This window comes from Scatophagus argus, chromosome 21, assembly GCF_020382885.2.
Source record: "Scatophagus argus isolate fScaArg1 chromosome 21, fScaArg1.pri, whole genome shotgun sequence".
Classification (NCBI taxonomy): domain Eukaryota; kingdom Metazoa; phylum Chordata; class Actinopteri; family Scatophagidae; genus Scatophagus; species Scatophagus argus.
This window is the reverse complement of record NC_058513.1, coordinates 4,616,751-4,639,537: the sequence shown is the minus strand read 5'-3', so window position 1 is coordinate 4,639,537 and position 22,787 is coordinate 4,616,751. Positions and strand designations below refer to the sequence as shown.

Sequence of the window (22,787 nt, the reverse complement as noted above, 5' to 3'; positions counted from 1 at the left end):
TAGATGTTCCCTATAGAGTGAGACCAAAGGGGTAAACAGTCAAAAGTCTCAGTGACTGTGCTTGGCGTTTGAACAAATGTGCATCTCTTCCTGTTTTATTTATGTCACTCACCTCCTTGTTTTGCCTCTCTTCCTTTCTTTATTTCTTTCTCTCTTTCTCTCTCTCTCTCTCTCTTAGGCTGTCACATGCAGATTAGATGAGAGATGCAGAATTTACTGTTTTCCTTCTGGGATTCCTATTCCTTTTTCAGAGTCTGTCAATCTCGAGAACTTGGATGGAGTGGAAACTGCAGCAGTTAATTAGTTGAGGAAATCTTTGTGAAATCTCTCTGTCTTTATAGTTCCTCAGCTCAGTGGGTTTCTTTGCAGCCACTGAATCAGCAGGTTGTCCAACATGAAGAGCCTGTGGGTCCACAACTGTTTATCTCACTGAGAGGCTAATTGATAAAATCTTTTCCTTTTCTCTTTTCTTTTCTTTCTTCTTGTTTCTTCATATTGTGGCACAGATGATATGTTCTTCCAAAACTGAAACTTTCTTCAGTTTCTAATTATAATTGGTCTCTTTGAGAACACTGGAAGCATTTTCAATAGTAATAATGATGATTGTTTTGACAGCCCACCAATGGGAAGTTATCAAGGAAAACAGAAAGATTGAAAAAACTAACTCTCCAACTGAGTTGTTTCAATGAATATATTTCTAACTCACAGATTTGCGTTGAGATTAAATGGTTAAAGGGTATTTTTCTTGTCCACGTATTCTTATCAGCTATGAATGAATAAATATAGTCTTGATAGTGCTTGCTGGAAGCCTAGCTTTTATGGCATCCACTTTGTTTCTAATTCCTGTTCACTTGAGTCGATTGCCAGTTGCTGGAGCAGGAAAACACAATTTACTTGTATGGAACCTCATATTGGTTGTTTTCTATAGTGCAATATAATGCTAATTAATGTAAGTAAAAAATAAGTTGCAGGCATTATTGATAAAGATAAAAGTAAGGAGAATCAATCAGGCAGTCCACAGCTTTTACATGTGAAGAACAATTTTCCTCATGTGGGTGAGTACAGTGCCTTTTTGTTGTGTGTACTGAACAGAGGTGTTGATGACTGGATATTGGAGTTATCCATTCACCAATAGCAGGAGTGGAGATGGAGACAAAAAGAGATGTTGCTTTTATGCACCAGTGTCCCACTCATAATTGCTGTTGAGCTTGTTGTTGGCATCTCACCTAATGACTGTGGTGTGAGTTTTGATGTTGGATTCTCCTCAGTGAGCTGTACCTTTGACAGTAAAGGTGAACTAACTCACACTCTCCAGTGCGTTCAGAGTTTCATCAAGTGCTAAGACAACCTTCTCCGAAAGTGCCCCTGGTCCCTCCAGGGATGCCTCTTGAACAGAAAACACACATTTGGCCTGATGCAAAAAACATCTCAAAATTCTCAAATGTAGATTAGGAACGTATTACAAATGGCAATCAAAATATTTTAAGTTGATTTAAATTAATCAGTGAATGAAGACATTATGGCACTTGCACAGACATGTATTAAATCCTACCTGTTGCTCACATAAATGCAAGTTTATCAAATACTTATCCAGCTTCACTGTGTTCCTCTTGTCCCTATAGTGCACGGGAGGTTCACAATTACCCTTTAAAAAACAGGATTAAAAAGTTATTAATGGTAAAAAAAGTATTTTTTTTCCCCAACATGTCTGGAGCTAGAAGCTGGTGAGATAAACATCATGGTGGCATGCACAAATTCACCATTAGTTTTTACCATGGCAGTTGTTAGAACATGTGCGAGTCTAGGCATGTTGCAGTAGAGTAAAGCAAAAACTCTCAGGTAGCGTGCTAGATAGCATGGCACTATACCTGGCTTTACCGTGATATTTTTTGTTTTGTTGTTTTTTTCTCAGGCATTATGCTCATTTTACATTGTTAGCACACTAGTTCGCTTAGTGAGCTAGTTAGCCTAATGAGCTGTAGCAAACAGGAGATTATGATTTGTTGTTTGCTAAGATGAAGTAGTTGAAGGTGATTATTTGACTATTTACATGGTATTGACGTGGTATTAGCTGGTTGTAGTTGATTAATATGTTGTTAGCTGGTGAAATTTAAATTGTGGACAAAAGTGAATATAACCTGTTATGAATGATTGTATTGTGTGTGTGGTTGAAAAACAGACAGTTGGTTTTGGGATGCTGGACAACATTGTTGGACCTTCTCGATATTGGAAGGGCCAACTTAATGAAAAGTTATTAAGAGGGAGCTCCCCTGATGTCTCTGTTCACTTGTCTGCAATTTTACAGGTGTAAATTGTCAAGGTCCTTGCATTATGCATATAGGCTAACTGTCACGGCGTCACGGCTCACTGGACACTTGGAGTGAATTTGTGAATGTTATTATTGACACCTGTAATTTTTCTACTACGACAAGTCAAATTGTTGACTGTGAAAAACGGTCCATCTGTTTGCCTCTGATAAGAGCGCAATGCTTCAGGTCCAACTTTTGAAGTGCTCAAAGGGTGAAATACTGAGTTCATGCTTTTGTGTTTTTATTCCATAAAACAGCTTGAAACTTGATAATGACACTGAAAAAACATGTTGCCCAATAGTAATACCTGAGATTCGTGTCTGTGTGTTTTTGTGCTCATTAATTTGCATTTTGAAAAAAACAAAAAAAATAAGAAAAAAAAAAGAGTAAACAGAAACAGAGACAGCTGGGCAGGCAGGCAGGAATGAACATTTCTAAAGCTCTGTAGGAAAATAATTTTCAAAAAAGGCTTAAAACAAATCTGGTGTTCCCTACAGTGTCCAGGATTTGTCGGTCATAAACACAGATGATGTTCATACTGTTGTGCTTGACCTGCTCTTCTCTTTAGTTTTGGAGTATATTTGTCTTCAAGCAAAGATTTTTTTTATCATGAAAACAAGGCTACTGGCAAAACAGTTCAGCAATAACTAAGACATAATTAACAGGCACCATAACCAATAGGTTAAACTGTTCAAAATATTAGCAGCATACTCCCTGCTCTTCTTTAGTCAGTGGGAAGCAAACAAATACTATGCTAGAGCTGAACCATCTCCACCTTGCCACAGACCAGCAACATTTTTTATATGTTTGGTTTGAGCTGTTATAAGCTAATAAAGTACATTGCTAAACTGAAAGTTGCCTTTTGTCATTCCACTTCCACAAAGTAATTTGCCGCAATATATTATTGTTAAAAGCATGAATACTGCATGAAGGATGTGTCATTTTGAAGTCTTGTTGGATTAATGGTCTCTAGCACAGATTGTGATAAGACATTTCTCAGTCTTCTTTCTGTCTCTAGTTTTAAAAAGAGAGGATTTTTTTTTTCACCTGAGGTGTGTATGGCCTTATCAGGGTGGTACAGTAAATTTAATACATTTTTTATATTTTTTTCTTGTATGTGTGTGTTTTTGTGTGTTTGCACTCACTGTCATGATATCCTCAGCAGGATCAGACGGCTGCCTGGCAACAATGGGCAACAGACACGTGGATGTTTCTGCCACAGTTTCCCTCTCTGTTTAGCTCATCATCGGGCTGTGTTGCTGCTTGCTGTCACTCTGTCTCTTCCTCCCTGTTCCCGTTCACATACTGTCACTGTCTGTCTCTCACGCACTGCTCGTCTGTCGCGCCTCCTCTCTGTTCCAGTTCACTTTGGAATCAGAGTGGGTGTTATTGGCGTAATTTACAAGAAGTACAGCAGCTGATTTTTTAAAATAAATTCAGCATTATTACATCATATACATGCCAAATGTGAAAAGGATTTGAAAAATGTTCATCTGAAAGGTGACAGACCTAAAGAGTCTGCATGTGTTTGGAGCATTTTAGCCTCTATTAATTTATTGCAAAAGTAGCAGGCAGCTGTTTTCAGTAACAAAAAAAACATGTTGCAGCATCATGAAAACAGAGGCCAAAACAGGAAGGAAGAAACCCACTGGGACCCCCATGTTCCTTTGTGTCTGCTAGATGTATAAATAGGCAAAGTTTGCTATCGTGTTCACTGTAACAACTTTATGAAGTGATGGTATGTCGGGACTGTGCATCTGTCAGCTTGTGATGAAGTTCTTTTGCCCCCTGTGGTGTTGCAACCCCCATTGTGAATGAGTCTCCACCCATTGTTGCTGTGTATTTTCCAAGCCGATATGGAGGCAGTAAAAGGACAGGTGTTCTGTCATATGTTCAGAACACATTTTGGTGAGTCCTGTCATATTTATATGCCTTTCTGCTACAGCAGGAAATATGAGAACAAACTGCAAAGAAAGTGGAATCAAACTTGCCTTCAGTGTTGACAGTCTTGTCAGCATGAAGGTCAAAGGGTTCTTCTTTCCTCCTACGAGCTCGAGAGGGGTTTGTCCAAATACTGAAATACTGCTTTGGCTCCTTACAGAGAGGACCCATCAAGGTGCTGTCCGTAACCAATCACGATCCTATTACCTGTTACCAATGAATCTGTTTACCTGCAGTATGTTCCAAACAGGAGTTTTTGAGCAGTGCGCAACTTTCCCAGTCTTTTGTTGCTCTTGTCCTAACTTGTTTTTGAAATGTGTTGCTGGCATCAAAGTCAGAATAAGCTGATATTTACAAAAATAAGCAAAGTAGAAGAAGTAAGAGCTTAAATTAAATTAAATTATTTAATCTTAATATTATTTAAATTATTTGTCTTTTATACTGTTTTCATTTGAGTGTGTGTCCGAAAGAATTAGGAAAATATCGCATTATATCGAATGCACGCAGCATCCCGACTTGTTGGAATCATTTGGCCTGAAGAATGTTTATGCACACTGAAACGGATTATTGATGGTATCATACGTCATCACGTTACATCACAGCACTTATTTATTTTTGTCAGATGTTTTATATTAAGAAGTGGAAATCTATCTGAGGTGTGTATGGCCTTATCAGGGTGGAAATCTGTGAACAAGTTTCACCATTTCCGGAACTCTAAATGTTTATGTCAAGCAACAGCAACTTTTATTATTTATTCTGCCTCTGTTAAAGTCTTTAGTGAGCACAGTACACTCAAAGATCATGGATAGGAAACCTAAGAATCATGCAGTGTAATGCAAAAACACACTGTGGAATGAAGATTCCAGTATGTCAAACAAAATGTTCAGCAACAAAAACTGCTGCAGGGACTTCAGTTGTCTATTGATCAGGACCCAAACTAGCCCTCATATTTTTTTAAGTTCTTACAGATATTCACAGCCACACCACTAAAATCATCATTATTCCCAAGGAAGAGCAGTATATTTATATATTTGGATATGTGAATGTCTGTATCCATCATCTCAGTGGGAGCACCGTTTATGTCTGATCTTCACACTGTCTCCTTTGGTGTTCACATCTGTTTATCTGTATTTTCTTATTGACAGTTTTCTGTCTTTGTCTCTTAAACTCTGCACTGCTGAGGTCAAAGAATTTCACATTGCTACATCTTGAAAATATGTTACTTCCTTTTTGTCTCCATGTATTATCCTTTTATTCTCTATAGTTCTAATGCTGTTGTTTTCTTGTAAACATTTTAATTTACAAATTTGAATTCTCAATTGTGCTTAACTACACCAATAATTTAATATTTTATCTATCTATTTATTCATTCAATTCAAATCCATCCGTAAAGACTAAAAACTGATCCAGCTGATGGCAGACACTTTAACTTGTCACAGCGTTTTTCTTTGTGGTACTTAGTGGGATCAGTAACCACCGGTATTGTGTTTTAATTCTATAAATCTGACTTGGTTATGCTCATACTGAGCCATGACTTCACAAAATTGGCTCATTAAATTAACTGCTAATTTAGACTGTGAATGTGCGTATATTGGCATAAAATTCCTTCCGCTTATTGCTGAATTTAATGTTTTTAGAGTTGTACACTGACAGCAGGGCTTAAATAGCTCCATAAACTAATGACAGATTAGGGATTTAAGTCACTGGCCAGGAAGAGTAGAAATTCACGAGCCTCCATTATATCAGCGTGTTTGATTTGGACACCAAGATGGAGAAAATGGGACACAAAAGACAAGAATAGCGTTTGAGTTGGGAACAATACATGACCCCAAAGTGAACGAATGGCCCTTCAGAAACAGCATGGACCGAGCTTTGTCCAGCTGCTGTTCCCATCACTGGATGGATGTTGGAGCGCTTTGTGTTCGCAATAATTAGTAGATATTCATGCCAGGTTGAAAAAAATTTGTTGCCACTGGTTTATTAGCTGTGTCACGGGACTCTTAGTCAGTACAGTGGCTTTGTCTCATCTTCACCTCTGTCTTCAGCTTTTGTTTCCTCCTCTAGCATTTCTCTGTGCACGATCCTGGAGACCAGTCTAGGGGTGACAGAGTACCTTATTTTCTGTTCTGACTTTATTTGCCTCAGTTTCTCCTTCTTTCACCCTGTCATGTAAATTCATCTTCCAACCTCAGATTTCCTCCCTCACAGCCTATTTGCTGTCCCCTTTCTGTGATGGTATTAATGTCTGTGTTCCCTGTCGGTCTATTGTCATTTCAGTGTGACAGAATCTGTAGCAATACTATCCAGGCCATGTAAGGGACCATTAGCTTCTCTAATGTTGATAATGTCAGCAATCAGTGCCCTCCACCCTACTAACTACAATAAATGGGGGTTGTCAAGAAGAAAGACATCATTGCTTTTACTTTTCATATTTTCATGTTCATCTGTGCGGTGTGTGTTTCAGGTGCTGAATTAGTTTTTCAAATTTTTAAGATTACAGAATCAGAATTGTTCACAATTGATGTCAACATACCAAGACACGTTTGAATATTATAGGTGAGGAAACTTGATGAGGAACATGAAACGTGACTCTTGATCCTTGATGCTTAGAAGCCAGCAACAGAGTGCTCTGATTATACTGGGCAGCTCCCAGACAGCTTGTTGTGATTAGGTGGGGTTAGTGGCTGAAAATGAAGTCACGACCACAAGTGAAAGAGAAAAAAAGCTGGGATGTTGCTGTATGTCAAGCAATGTGCTTGTGTATGTGTGTGTGTTTGTTGTTGATGCAGTAGATTGTTTGACACAGGAAAGACTTCAGTGCTGCCGTGTATCTGATCATTATGTGATCAATCTGTGTTTTCATTAGAAGTGACTGAAATCAATTGAAATTTTAAAGAAACACAGGCTGCCTCGCCCACAGACAGCTTTTATCCACAAACTCTGGCCTTAAAGTCAGACTGTATAACTTGAATGAAGAAATAATGCAGTCATTCTCTTACAATGTAAAAAAAAAAAAGAGTTTACTTCAGTATGATACACGAAATGGATTCCACTCCGCCTTTATTTTGAATAAAACTAACTTTGAACATTTTTGGAAACATTTGGGATAATATACACTATATAGGCAAAAGTATTGGGGCACTTTACTATTACACCAGCAGGGACTTTAATAATATCATGTTCTAAATACGTAGACATTACATAGAGTTGGTCCTCCCTTTGCAGCTATAACAGCAAACAAACAGCCAAATGCCAGAGGGTTAAGGTCATAGTAATCAATACTGAAGAGTTTAATTGTCAGTGTCATTCGGACTCGGAGCAGTCAGGCAAATTAGAAATTCTAATCCACATGAAAGGAGTAAAATGATATGAGTTAACCCACCACCATCGTCACACAGCTTCAAGCAGTCTGCTGTCGGTGGAGGTCACCTAAGACATTTTCATTTTTCTGATTCAGTGTTCCAGTTGTGGCAAATATTCAAGTTGTTGTCAAGGCAACTGCAGTCAGTGTGAGTGGCTGCTGGTTAGCAGAGGACTCATTTGTAACTGTACATTAATAGCAATAAATCACTCACTGTTTGGTGTTTATTATCTTATCTTATTGGAAAAAAATAACGTTGCAACGGCTGCTCGGGCTGCTATTGTTAATGAGTATCCAAGGTGATAAAGGATAACAGGTGGGAACTGAGGCTGTGTGAGGGATTGCTGTCGAGTAGGCATGTGCTGGGGTGAGAGAGCACTTACACACATGTGATGCACTCCAGGGTGGCACATGAACAACCAGTAACTTTGAAGAGGAAAAAAAAAGAAACAATAGATCCAATAGTCCATAGTCAGCCGTGGTTTTGTGCAGATGCGAAAGAAAACATGCACAAACATTCCACCCCAGTCGATAAAAAGAGAATACAATTACATATTACTTTACAGCAGCCTTTACAAGCAGTATATAAATAAAAAATAAGTGCTTTGTGACACATTATGAGGCACTGCAATCAAGGCACATGTAAGAACATTTTAGTGTTAATTAAAATTTTGAACTCCTTATGACACATCCATGAGTGTTTTAAAAAACTACCACATGCCAACGTCAAATTCTTCCACACCAAGCTCAAGAAAACCACCTCTTTCTACATCTGGCTTTGTGTATTTGAGCGCTATTATTTTGAAATGAGAAACTGTCACCGCAAAGGTGGAAGAAACTATTGTCATTATTTAGATTTCCCTTACTTAGAGTTAAGAGGCCTTGTGCTTTAAAAGATGCTGTTAAGCTAATTTATAAATCCACTTGGTTTGTATAAAATCTCACTAATTGTTAGGTTTGTTTCTTCAATTCATATCAAAACAGAGGTGTAAATGGGGAAAGTGGGCTTTTACCGGGTAGCTGTATGCTTTTATGCTATGCCCTAGCTTCTAACTCTTGTCAAGAAAGCACGTAAGAAGATTTTCCCTTAAAGAAGATTTTCTCAAAAAATTCTAAGCTATTTTTTAAACCTCAACAAGGACATTTTAAGCACTTATAAACCTACCTGTGAAGAAGTTGTAACTCTATCTTCTTAAAGTAAATACTTTTGTAACAAAGTAAGTTATACCGACTGTAGAAGACGACTACAAGTGTATCTTTATTTATTGATTTATTTTACTTTTGTGTTACACTCTAGCACATATGTATGATAACATATGTTTAATATGGATCTGGACCTCTAATGGAATTTGTGACAGCAAAAGTATGACCATATCTTACATTAGGACATAAAGCAGCTTAAAACAGATTTGTAACGCTTGCCTTGGCATTATTCCCATTGGTGGTGTTTACCAAGGCAGAGCCATTGAGACTGAGGACAGAGCTGCGTAGGTGATCCGTGACACAGATGAAGATGAGGGGCAGAAGGACAAGGACGAGGAGCGTGATTACTGAGGAGCAGTGGAGTGAAAAGAAGAATGATATAGGGTCAGCAGGCCAGTACCGCACATCAGAGGGATGAAGGAGTTTATTTGCAACCAGCATGCACATACAGAGGGAATGGAGGTGAGGGGAGGATGCAGCTTGTCAGGCTGCAGGTTAGAGATGAGACAGAGAGAGGGGGGGCAAAGAGAGCATAGGTGGAGGAGACACGTGGGTAAAAGTGAGTGAGGATGGAGGTAGACGTTGGTTACAAAATGCTTTGAATTGCTTATGAAAACAATAGGTAAATGTTCCAAACATGCATGAAAATGTAACACTTCTAAAGCCAGTTTTACTTTCGCTTTCCAAGGTCAGAGACACTAGTGGGAGACTGCAGAGCACTAATCATATCTGTGAAGAGTTTCCACCCACCTGTCACTCACAGTAACATTCTACTCTGCCAGGTGTTTGGAGGAGACTGAAGAATCTGCTCTAATGAGGTGTATGTGCGTGTGTGTGTGTGTGTGTGTCAATCCAGACAGACAGGCTCTTAAAGATGGCATGAGAAAATTCAATTTGGCGTAAATCAAAGCTACTGCAAGGTTTAAAGGTTAGGTCTATTCATGTATCTGCACCTTTTCCGTTCCATTCTGCACCTTATCTGCCGTTATCTCTGTCATGTATATACTCTGTTATTTTTTTATGTAGTACTCAGTTATTTTTATACTACTCTGTTATTTTATATTTTGTGTGATTACTTGACACTTTCGTTTGCCTCTTTGTACTGCAACCCTGGCACAGCAATTTCCTGCAGGATCAATAAAGTTCTTATCTTATCTTATCTTACCTTATATTATCTTAACAAAAATATATTTACGGTTTTTACACAGTTAACTATTACCATATATACAGTATATGTCTGCATAGTCATTAAATATTTGTATCTTCAATTTTTAGGCAGTTGCAATCTGCTCCATCTAACTCTGCAGGTCCCTCATGTTTACCTTGGTCTAAGTCCTTCTAGCTTCTGATTTGTTTTTGTCATTGTGAAGCTGACAAAGTGTGGGCACATTTGGAAGATACCTGCCCCACTCTACATGTGATTGGCTAGTACTTGTTCCCTTCCAGGTTTCTTGTGATTGAAAGCTATATGTGCATTGTCAAATGTGTCACATACGAGCTGCGTGGTAGATATATATAATGATATAGTATGATCACAATTAAATAAAATTATTCTAACTTAAAATGCTGATATAAAGTCACAATGTAGGGAATTTATATCAAAGACGTCATATGTATTTTTTACTAAAGGTAAAATCGTGGAACTGATCAGTCAGTATTTCTGATCTCGTGATGATTCCTTCCTTCAAAAATGCAGCAATTTTTAGTCTTAAAGTGCCTAAACGTCTGAGTGTGTCCTCCATTATTTGAATTTTCTTGTATATATTCTGTGTGAGAAATGTCACATTTTTTTTAGTTTATTTTTTTGTTTTAATTTGTAGTTCTAGGTCCACATACAGTGTATCCCTTGGGTGAAAGTTGATAATCATTTTCTTTGGCATTTTGAAAACCCCTCACTGATTCGGAAAGGTTTGTTTTGCCCCCACCTCTTTGCTAAGCCATTTTCCATTTCAAAAGACAGCTGAAATTAAGTAGTCACATACTATACTATCAAATTTGTAACTCAAAGGTCAAATGCAAGGATGCATGAATTTGTGTCCACGTGTGCACATGTGAATACAAGTGAGGATATGTTTCTGGAGCAGGCACTCACCAATTTAATTTAACTTAACCATTTACCATTTCAAAATACATTTAGAATTCAGCGGCCATGCACTATCAAATTTCATATTTCGAAGCTCCAGAAATTTGAGACTTAAGAAAAATGTCTTCTATCAATCAAGCATAAGCAAAGCCAATCGTTAGACAGTCTGACTGCTTCGGATGCAGCCAGATTGAACTTTTCAAACACATTCACCATTTTCCCCGTCACCTCAGCTATGGAACATCTATCCTCCTTGGAGAAGATGCAAGAAGGAAGGTGGTGGGCACAATGAGTCAGCTTCTACCCCAAGCTTGACGTTTCGGCTGGCAACAGCGGTGGGCTGTGTGACTATACTTGACCCACCAAAGTCGGTGGCCAGCTGGAGAACTCGCTCTTGCTGTGATGCCAGGCTGTTGGCATAGTGGCCAAACACATGCAACACCAACTGCCACATGAAGCGGTTCCTTTTTACACTGTGGAAGATCTTCGTACATGCGGGTGCTGCTCAGTCCACTGTATTGTGGCCGAAGCTCCTTCATCATTGAGTGTCACTTCTGAAATATCTGAAAGGAAAATGATCAGTGGATTATCTTCTAATTAATCAGTATCTGTATTTATATGCATCATTATAACACAAGTAACAATTATTAAACTGACCCTCTGGTGCTTCAGCACAATCAAGCTCCTCAGCAGGTGCTGGGTTGATCAAGACCATGATTGCACTGGTTGAACCTGCAGAACATGTTACAAACTGAACATTACAAAAACTGTTCAAGCAGAATATTTGCTCCCTCCCTCCAAGAAATAAACATTATTATTTGATGTTTCTGATAAGTCATCAGACCCACACAAGAAGACGCATCTTAAAGCACGTCCCAGTAGAACCAGACCCTCAAGAGAGTCCTCTTATAAAGACTGTCTGACCAAGCCAAGGAGGAGGCAAACAAACAAACAGGATAATTCAATTCAAAAGCCGCATTCGCATTAAAAGGACAAATTCTGCACAAATAAGAAAGAAAATACATAGTGGCTGCAAAAACATCCATTTGCTAATCATACTTTCTTTTCTTTTTTTCTTATTTTGAGACTGCAATGCTTGAAATCAACACTGGTGGCCATATACAGTCCCAAAGCTAAAGGCTACAGGAACATCAAAGCCTTTAATAACCTGAAAAAATGATATTCAGAGAGTCCTGCCAGATGGTGTTCTACAAATAGAAAGAAAGAAAGAATAAGAGAAAACTGAGAGTGTCTCACAACTGATAGAAGATGTACAGGAAGGTTTTCAATAAAAAACAAAATTCTCCCTGATATTCAGGAGTTTTTGGTTACCAACATAGACTGTAGAAAGAGCAAACGCAACAATGAACTGAATCTACTATCCAGTATTGCCTTTGTATCCAATGCTTTATCTTGCGCTGTAGAGGCCCACTGTAGTCCAAAAACTAATTAAAACCACTTCAGTGAGCCTCATCTTTGCACTGGATGACATGTTGTTTCATTACATTGTGCACCATCCAAGTCCTATATGTACTCACTGGGGCTCCAAATATGCATTCATCCACATTTAAAATAACTGTGCAAGAGTGAGTAAGAAAGAACAGGCTGTAAATTAATACAATACTGACTTTTCCTATTGCAACCTACTAGCATTGATATTCAAACCCAGTGAGAGTCATTTCGTCTTGATCGTGGTCTCAACCTAGCAGTTGTCACGTTAGACTTACTGAATGTAACTCTTATATAGTGTTGCTATCATACTTGGTCTTTCTGTTTCACAGTTGTTCCACCAGCTTTGTCACGGTTTGGTGCACAGCCATCTAATCTGACAGTATATGTGCTAAGGACTTTTCAAACCTGCACTCCAAACCACTGCCATTGGGAAGGCAATTCAGTATGGTGTTGTCCTGCCTATGGTCAAGTACATATATATGTATTCCCATGCACATCCTCATGTTGGACTCTTCAAGTGCAATTTGTAGTCTACAAGAATAATTAGTGCTCACACACACACCTTTTCTTTATCTTATTCTCTATTTTTTTCCTTAATAAACTCTTGATGAGCTGTTTGTTAGATTCAGTAAATGAACAAACAAATGGAAAATGAAAGACAAAAAAAAATCTTCTTGACACGTAGAAAAAGTTTTGTGATTCCCTGACTTTTCTACTACCATGAGATTCATTTTTTAATAAAATCTTTCAACAACTATTGGATGTATTTTCATGTAAATTTGCACACATATTCACCCCCCCCACCCCCACCCCTGACTTTTTTTAACCTACCATAAGCGGTTTAGAAAATGGATGGATAAATGGAGTGATTATTTTCATTCTGCCCTCGATGTCTTCCATCTAAATGTCGGTTTTCTATTCTTCTTGCCCTTTCTTAAGGTTGATAATGATAGAACTGTATCCAAGCGTGCAGTGGATGAGAGACAGCACAATATGACAGGTTACCTCGCTAACACAGGGGCTCTTGTGCTGTTTTGTGGTTATTGATCTTAATTTTGGTGGTTACATTTTGCATTAAATACTCCTTGAAGAAGAGAACACATGATTGCGTACTGAGAACCACAGTATTAGTTTTGCCCAGTGTTTTAGGAAGAATTTGTGCAAAATGGAATAGATTGCGCTGAATTTGTTGCCGCCTTCTTTCTTGCTTATATACATTATATAGACAAAAGTATTGGGATGCTGCTGTTTTTCGTGGGTTGGGCTCGGCCCCTTACTTCCAGTGAAGGGAAATCTTTTTGGACATTTTGGACAATACTATGCTTGCAACTTTGTGGCAGAAGTTTGGGGAAGGTCCTTTTCTATTCCACCATGACATGCCAGTTTTAGGATTCTTCAGTCTGACTGAAGACTGGACTGTTGAAATTAAGTTATTAAATCTGCCCGCTGACGTGTGTAGCCTTTTATGGTGCATTTTAGCTTTTGTCAGACAGTTAATACTGTCTGGCTTTTCACCCATGCTTATTGCCAACCCTGATTTCTAAATAATACAGTATGAAGACCTTGTGCTGGAAAGTCTAAATCAAATCCAGTACACCCCTGCTGTAATTATTACCTGTGCGAAAGATAAAGTAGTGTGTTCGCTTCCTAATGAGGATGTGTCAGAAAGGTGATTGTTGAAGTGATTTCTGAGGCTTTAGTTTGTGTTTTACTTCAATCAACAGCATCATGGGATGGACATCACTAAGTGAAAAATGTAAATTATTTGGTTGAGGTTCAATACCTCTCTGTCAGTCTTAACAAAAAGTGAGCATTGCATCTTATCTTCATCTTAAAAATGTTCATATCTGTGTCCATTCTATTCTAACTTGTTTGTTAAATCTGTTGCTTTTGGCTTGTAGGTGTGGATGGGACATCAGGGTTACACTTGTAGCAGGTGCTGTTGCAGTGTATGTACACACAGCCCTTTGTTATGGCGACATGGTTTGGGAAGTTCAATTAGATAGAAATTGATTCAGGGTTTTTGGCCTTTGAAAACATCCACTAACTGATGGCGTAACCAGAGCACCCCGAGCAATAGTCAACATCATTTGACCTTTGCACGTTAGATAATTCCAATTTACAGCCGCTTACATGGCAAAATGAGACACTGGAATGCATTAATAGAGGTCAATTGTTTGTGTTTGAGAATGCATATGAGAGAGAGAGAGAGAGACAAATAGATGAAGGGAGGGAGGGAGGGAGGGAGGAGAGAGAAAAATGGAGGCAGATGAACAGGAGGAATAGGTTGCAGGGAGGTAAGGGGTAAAGATCACAGAGTCTGCAGTGTATCACCATGATGATCATATATCATTGTGGTCAATTAAGAAATTGATTCAATTTTTCAAACCCCCTCCCCCCCAGAAAACAGTAACTTTGATAAAATTTACATTCAATCACATTATATCAAAAAGACAGGAATGCTAAAAAAAAACAAAAAAAAAAACAAAAAAAGCAATAAATTTGGCAATGCACAGGGCGAAGTATCAAGATTTCTTATTTGGGTTATAACTCAGCTGTTATCTGTTGCAATTGTTTGGCATCAGAGCTCCCTGCTGGCCTGTCAGAGCTTGTTTTTCCTGTGTGAGTTGGATCCTGTAAAGCCTGCTGTTAGAGCCTCATCCTGGCTGCCTCACTCCTCCATCACTATCTCCCCAATCTCTCCACGAACCATTTTTGCCTTTTGCGTGTATCCCCTATTTTGTTGTCATGGAGCTGGGGATAACGACATGCAGCTTCACACAGGCATTTGTAGTGTGCGCTAGGCTGTAAACTCAGAAGCTATGGAAGTAGTTTTTGAAAAAAATAAATAAATAAATAAAAAGAAGTGAAAGAAGTAATCCACTTTCACACCTCAGCACAATTGTGCTAGTTTCTCCCCAAAACTGTCAATGATTTGTGGATTGTCTGTTTGAAAAAGTTGCTGAAAGACTCTGTGTCATTAGCCGCTGCGTGTATGAGTGTTAAAAGACGGATTGCATCATTTTGTCTTCAACGTTATTCTTGTCTGTCCTGCAGATAAAATAGACAATGGAGATGTGTACCAGAGGAGAAGAGGACCTCATTCGGCCAGCTCAGATGTACAGGAAACAGAAAGTAAACAACAGGACGTTGTTAGACGAACAGGAAGCAGCTGGCGGCGAATTCTTCTCCTCATCCTTGCCATCACCATCCACAACATCCCAGGTCAGAATGAGCCTTAGGGCTGTCTCCAGTAACAGTCAAGGGGATGTGTCAGTGTCACTGAAAAGGTTTGCAAGTGAATTTAAATTGAATTACTTGAATGCACTTCACTACTGTTCACTCAAAGTTACCTCACATAATATTGCACATAATATGTCTTCTAATGAATGTCTATATAAGCAACATCATCTGCTTTATGGGCGACATAAGCCTCCTTTACAAAATGCCACACCCACGTTTTGTCTCTTTGCCTTGTTGTTGTTGTTCATGTGGTGCCAGGGTACAAGGATCTGGTGCTAGAAAGTTAAGCTTGTGGCTGTACTGAAACAGAGCAAGAAGAGAAGACCACTTACAGCCACAGAAGAGTTACAGCATGTGATGTGGTCTCTACCAAATGTACTGCGCCATACAACATTGAAAGTAAAAAAAAAAAAAAGATGAAAAGTGATTAGTCATCGAGCAATCAATCAATCAATCAATCAGTCAGTCAAATCCAAAATATGAGGAGGACTGGTTTACTGTCAAGATCATCAGGGGGGTCTTGCGTGTATTGAAGAAAGAAAGAAAGAAAGAAAATCAAGAAATCAATGAATATTGCACGTGACCTGAAGATGCCACACAGCAGCTTAGCACAACTGCATGTGGCTAAAGGTGCCATAGCAACATGTAAACCACACTGTACAGCTGCGAAGGTAAAGGAGAGATCCCATAGCAATGACAAGCTGAACTGCAAGTTGTCATAACAACCCCATGAATGACAAAGCAAGGTTTGTTTTTATGTGTGTTCAAGGCAGAGAGCAGGTGAGGCGCATGAATTTAGCCATCGATACATGAGCTCTAACAGTGAAATATGTGTAGACAACAAATGTAGTTTAAATTCACATTTAATTCACAGGCTGAAATGCTCACTGAATGTAAACAACCTTTTTATTCTTTTTACATTCCTTTTTTTATTTAATTCATGTCAAATAGACAGGTATCTCCTAGAATATTGAACACAGAGATGCCAGCAGGTCACCATTCTGTCAAATCTAATGATCTAATTAGACTAATGATGTGTCAGTCATACATCAAAGATGACAACCAACGAAGAGCCGAATTCAGTATTTGAACGTGTTGTTTTTCGGCCCATGATGAAACAACAGCTCAAAAAGTAAACATTAGAGTCACGAAATAAAGATGATTCTACTCATTTGAAAAAACAACAAGGAAACAGTTAACATTCGTTGTTGCCGTTTCTAGGGGCAAACAGTAAGACCACAGTGACAAGCACGATTTAATGAGTTTCACGTTGACTACAGGTTTATGGGGACTTGTTTTGTCATCATATTACAGACCTTGGGCTGGGTATTGTTGCTGATATGGGCCTGTAAAGCCCACTCACAAGGTTTTACCAAAATTGGCCAGATATATTATGTGTTAATCAGTTATGTATCTATATGTGAATCTTGTGTGTAGAGTGAAAGGATAGATTAGGTTTCACAAAGCATAAAACATGAATGCTTTTAGTCCTGTTTAGAGCAAGAGGTTAGCAGTGCATTTCAGCCTTATGAGTATTACAAAAATAAACATTTAATCCTGACCAAAAACATAAACAGCAGTGAAACAGAGAAATGACCCTGACCAATTTGTTTTTTTAAGTGTATATAACTCTCAGGGCTTTCATTAAAAAAAGGAAACAGAAATACATTTTAGACATGTTAGACAATACAATTTTCACTAATTTCTTTTAAAGATCATATATCACTTTGTTATCAATTTTAACATAGTGCTGCAAATATGCAACAAGTATCAATATTCCTTCAGTGAACTTTCATCACGCAACTGCAACCCGCATCCAAAAATTTCGGTAAAACAGGAATTAAAACAGAATTCATTCATTCAGCCATTTTCAAACAAGCTGTGTTTCCTGAGAACAGTTTAACAAAGTGTCCCTGAGCCCATGTAGTAATATCCTTTATACAATCACGTGTTTGACGAACCTCAGCCCATCCTCGCCTGTGAACAGCTGAGCATTTCGAGGATGCTCCTTTCGTACAAAATTATGATCCTCTCACCTGTTACTAATGAACCTGTTGACCTGTGGAATGTCCCAAACAGGTGTTTTATTGAGCAGTACACAACCTTCCCAGTCTTTTGTTGACCCTGTCCCAACATGTTTGAAACATGTTGCATCAAATTCAGAGTAAATTTATATTTACAACAATCAATGAAGTTGATATAGTTAAACATAAAATATATTGTCTTTATGCTGTTTTCAATTGAGTAATTGTCGAAAAGGATTAGCAAATTACCACAGTATGTGTTTATGTTTAACACAGAGTCCCAGCTTTTTTGTAATCCGGGTTTTAACATACAAGTTCAGGATTTACATACATTTAACTTCGGTATTTTTGGGAAATTATTGCGCCTTTTACTATGCCACATTCATGTGATGTCTTGATTAAAAGTGATCTTGCATAGAGCATTGAACTATAGCCAGTTAATGATTTGCTCACAACAGCATAATGAGAAAATGCATGTGTGAATGATTTCATTATTTCAGTAGCAAGAAAATCATTTTAATACCTAGGAGTGATAGTTTTCTCCAGGAAGTTTGTTTAAAGGATCAAAAGCCAATTACAGACACGTGTAGTGTGAGAAAATGGTGGCTGTGTTACCGAGGAGTATGCTGCTAAATATGCAATTTAATGTAAAACTGCGGTTCACTAATGAGTAGAGCAGTTTGCTGGTCATTGCAGACACTTTAATTCTCAGAATTGCTACATATGCATGCAACATACAGACACCAGTGTGCATTCGGATATAACCAGGCACGTATTCACATCAACCACCTGTGTGCATAAACATAGATACACACATTTGTAGATGGAGACTTACCCACGGAGATCTCCTGTGAGACCTTAATGGAAAAGACCTCCCGCAGTCTCAGCTCTCAACCACAAAAACAAGACACACTGAGCGCATAACTCATTGAGTCGTGATTCGAATCTGCGATTGACCGGGTGGCTCAGGTTCACTAAAAGATCTGGTAAGTTGCGTTGGTCTGTGATGGAATGACTTTCTATCACCCGTGCTAAGCTTAAGTTGTTACAGATACCAATACAACATTGTGAAAAAGCTGCTTCACTTAACCCCTGTGTGAAAGTACAGAAGTATTATCAGCAGAATGTGCCTAAGCTATCAAAAGTGAAAATAACTCTTGACCAGAAAAAAAGACCTCTATGACTGATATTATACATGTATATATGGAGAGATAGAGATATCTATAAATTACATCACCAGATAAATCCAACAAGTTGTGAGATGATTAATGGGACGGGAAAGAAATTTTTGCAAATTTGTATTAATTTCTCTCTAAGTTCTCCAATCTTTCATCTTATGTGAGAAATATTGGATAATAGAATTTCTTTGGGCCTGAAAAGATTATTTAAAAGATGTTTGGAGGGGAAATGACCTTGTTTTGGAACTGTTAACAAATCACAGACACCAAATGTGACGTGGAACCAACATGAACATGACATAATTAGTTGTTTTTAATAGTTTTACTTGCACATAAAGTTATTTTATTGCACTATAAGCTGTCAAGCCCAGGGTGTACAATTATTTATACTCATTTATACTTATAATGAAATTCAAGCTAACATTTGGCAGCATAAAAACTGAAAGCCATCATTCATTACGAAGGTTGATTTAAATTGAAAATGTTTTTTGAACATGTTATTCTCCAATGTTCTCAAAACAGTCTCTCTGTTACTGATTTGCACCCGCAGACTTCTTAGTTAAGACATAAAGGGATTTCATCTCTAATCAAGCTGAGGGAATGGAAGCTGAATGATGACATGTTTTTAGTGCATGACAAATAATCACCCTGTTCTTTGAGGTGTTTGAATGCACCCCGGGGATAGAATGTGGAGTCTGTTTCAACATCAAAGATCTACATTGGGAAAAAAAAAACAAAAAATACAGAATAATGATCTCATTCAAATAGTGAGCTCTAGACAGTGCCTCATCTGTTCTTCGTGCAGATAGTTTTTGTGAACAATAGCAACAGCTGTTCACAACATGGAAGCGACTCGTGATTCTCAGTACATTTCATATTTGCAATATGCACTTAAGCTTACCACTGCCCCCCTAACTGAGTATTCTCTGTAACATGTTCTGCTGCTGGAGGAATCTAATGGATTCATTTTTTTTTTTTTTGTCAGATCAGGGGCCATATTCATCAAAAGCCTCAGAATCACTGCAAGGACGCCCAGTCAAATTTAACCTAAAGTTAAAAATACGCTGACAGCAGCTCAGAGAGGAGCACAAGAGATTTATGAAGTACTACTACTAAGAGAGCATGTGATGCTGTGGGTGTGTTGTAGCTTTCTGGCGGTTGCGGTTTGACATATTAGACAGCTGTAAAATTTTAAATACAAATGGACTTTCTTGATTTGTAAACCAGACTTTTGAAACATCAGAACTTTGATTTTAGTGATGCTCTCCGAAGGTTGTTGGTGGCATTTTGCTTGAGTTTGTGTCTGTTCAAATAAGCACCAGTGTCTACTCTTATTTAAATACTTAAGAAATCACAATATATCAATTTGATTACTCAGAAAAATATATTAAAAAAAATAATATTTACTGTGCTTTTTTTATTTTTGAGCTAGACACAGTGGGAACCATTGAGTTGTTTTCTGAACTTAAGTGTAATTTTCCAGCCCCAGATTGCCATAAGAGGGACCTGTTTGTCTCCTTTGAAGTGCTTCTTCACCCAGTAATCATGTAATTTACCTTCAGCGTCAAACACAGAGGACCTCACATCTTTCCTCTTCATGACTCCATTGTATAACCCCATTTTGTGATTCAGGCTGATGAAAGTGCTCTATTTTACATAAGAGTCTTGATTCAGCTTTAATACTCATACTGAAGTGTAATTTGCTGCATTAGTAGGTGCTAGAGGAAAAAAAAACTGATTTTTTTGAGTACTTTTTCCCAGGGTGTGATAAGTGCACTTATTTTTTTGACCTCTCACCCCTGATGGTGCTGGTGCATTGCTCTTCCTCTTGAACAACACAAACGACAGCTGCATATTAATGTACCGATCTTCAAAGAGGCGCCGAATGCCCCGTGGCACTGCAGAGCCAGAGCCATGACAGAAATTTGGCGATGGTCTATCAAACTGAGCAGGAGATTGATGGCCATCCTTTCTCCCCGCCATTAGAGTTGATCCCTGTTAGTGTGATGGATGGAGCAGTTGTCGGCAGCCACTGTTAGGAGTTCATCTAAGCTTAATAAGACAGAAGCAGGAATATCATAAACTTACTGGAAACAAAGTTTATTCAGAAACATGTGGAACTATATGGACATTGACATTTTTTTCTATTCTTGCCCTGGTGAGGATGACTATGCAGTTTATTGTCTTCTATAGGAAAATCACTTTTCTATACTTACCTTAACTAAACTAGCTGCAGATGAATAGCTCCTACATAAAACTGGGAATTTTTCAAATTAGTTTTTTTGTGGGGTGTTTTTGTGTTTGTTTGTTTTTTTGTTTGTTTGTTTTTGTTTTTGTTTTTTAATAATAACAGAAGGGAAGATGAGGAAAAAGCATCTGTCCATCCATTCTATACCACTTCTTCCATCACAGTCGCAGGGGGGCTGCAGCCTATCTCAGCTGACTACAGGCGAGAGGCGGGGTACACCCTGGACTGGTCGTCAGTCAGTCTCAGGGCATTACACACAAAGACAGACACTCACACGCTTACCCCTATGGGCAATGTAGAGTAGCCAGTTAACCTAATATGCATGTTTTTAGGACTGTGGGAGGAAGCCGGAGTACCCGGAGAAAACCCACACAAGAACAGGTAGAACATGCAAACTCCACACAGAAGGGCCCAGACCGAGATTCGAACCCTCTTGCTGTGAGATGTGCGTGCTAACCACTGCACCACCGTGCCACTGGAAGGAAAATGCCACATAAGAAAAAATCCACAATCCCAACAAATATGGAGGCAGTTTGAACAGCAAATTTAAACAGTAGCACGACAGAAAACAGGGGGATATCTTACTAAAATTTTGTCAAAGAACAAAAAAAAAGAAAATGGGAGTAAAGCCTGTCTCTAATAGAAGCCCGTGACAGAGGCCTGAAGTGGAGAATATGTAAAGTTTACAAAATGCATTTTACATGATACATGAATTTTACAGAAGGTTTTCCGTCAGTGCCGAAGCAGAGTTAGCATTTCTTTTGTGGTTGTGGTCTTGCTCGGGATTTCCTCATGGTTTTCAGTCAATCATTTGTATTATATGAACCCATATACATTATTGTGCATTTTTAAAATATAACCTTGTTATCCCGGATGACTGCAGTATATAAAAACAACAGCATAAAGATCAATGAGAGGAGACTTTGATGTGGTTAAAGAAACATCTCACCCAAAGACAAATGAAAAAAAAAAGGCGGAGAGGGAGCTGGGAGAGAGGAGACACAGTAATTGCGAGCTCAGTGGAAAAAAGCATGTAGACGGGTGAGTAGAGGAGATTAAAGGAGAGTGCGATGGAAATGAGTGACTGCTGTGACAATGCGCTGTGTGCAGCAGTATCACCAGACTCGCTTTAAAGAGCATAGAACATTAAGTACGAATTGGATAGGACTGAGAGGCAGAAACACATTCACAAGTCAAAAGACATACAGGTGACAATACACAATATATCTAATTTCACCCCAGTATTTCTCCGCTGAGACTTGCGTGCGTGTTGCTTTGAAAATGCTTTCTGACACATTAGTAACACTTCAGGAATCGGTTATTGTTTGAATTCCCTGTCAAACCTTTTCTTTTTAACAACCAAACCACATGGTGACCGCAATATGGTTGGGTGAGAAATTAATGGAAAACCCAATGTATCGGCGAGGCTTTGTTCGCCGTGGAACAATGGGGAAAGGCCATTAAAGAATAAGAAGGTCACTCAGATCAGCTTTGTATTTATACGAATTTGATTTGCAGTGATCCTTCCCTCCAAGGCTGGTTTTGTGGTTGTCAGAAAATAAATGGAAAAGATTGGCTGGGGTGACCGTATAGCTTGCACAGGCTTGCAGAGGTGTTGGAAGTGCACACCTTTCAAATTTCACCAAAACCTTTTGCAGGCTTGACCATAATGGAAGCTGATTGGATAATCTAACTCCTGTCAGAAGGAAGGTTTAAAATGGAAAAGAAACAAGAAGAGCCAGGCA

The 22,787-nt window shown here is 38.5% G+C and overlaps 1 protein-coding gene across 3 annotated transcripts in view; it reads left to right on the top strand.

Moving 5' to 3' along the window:
* Positions 1 to 22,787, top strand: part of LOC124053190 (zinc transporter ZIP11-like) — a 102,035-nt gene that overhangs the window by 71,747 nt on the left and 7,501 nt on the right. For all 3 annotated transcript variants that reach the window (XM_046378199.1, XM_046378197.1, XM_046378198.1), the window contains exon 6: positions 15,407 to 15,574. In XM_046378199.1, coding sequence (XP_046234155.1) covers positions 15,407 to 15,574 — 168 coding nt within the window. The remainder of the gene's footprint in view (positions 1 to 15,406; positions 15,575 to 22,787) is intronic.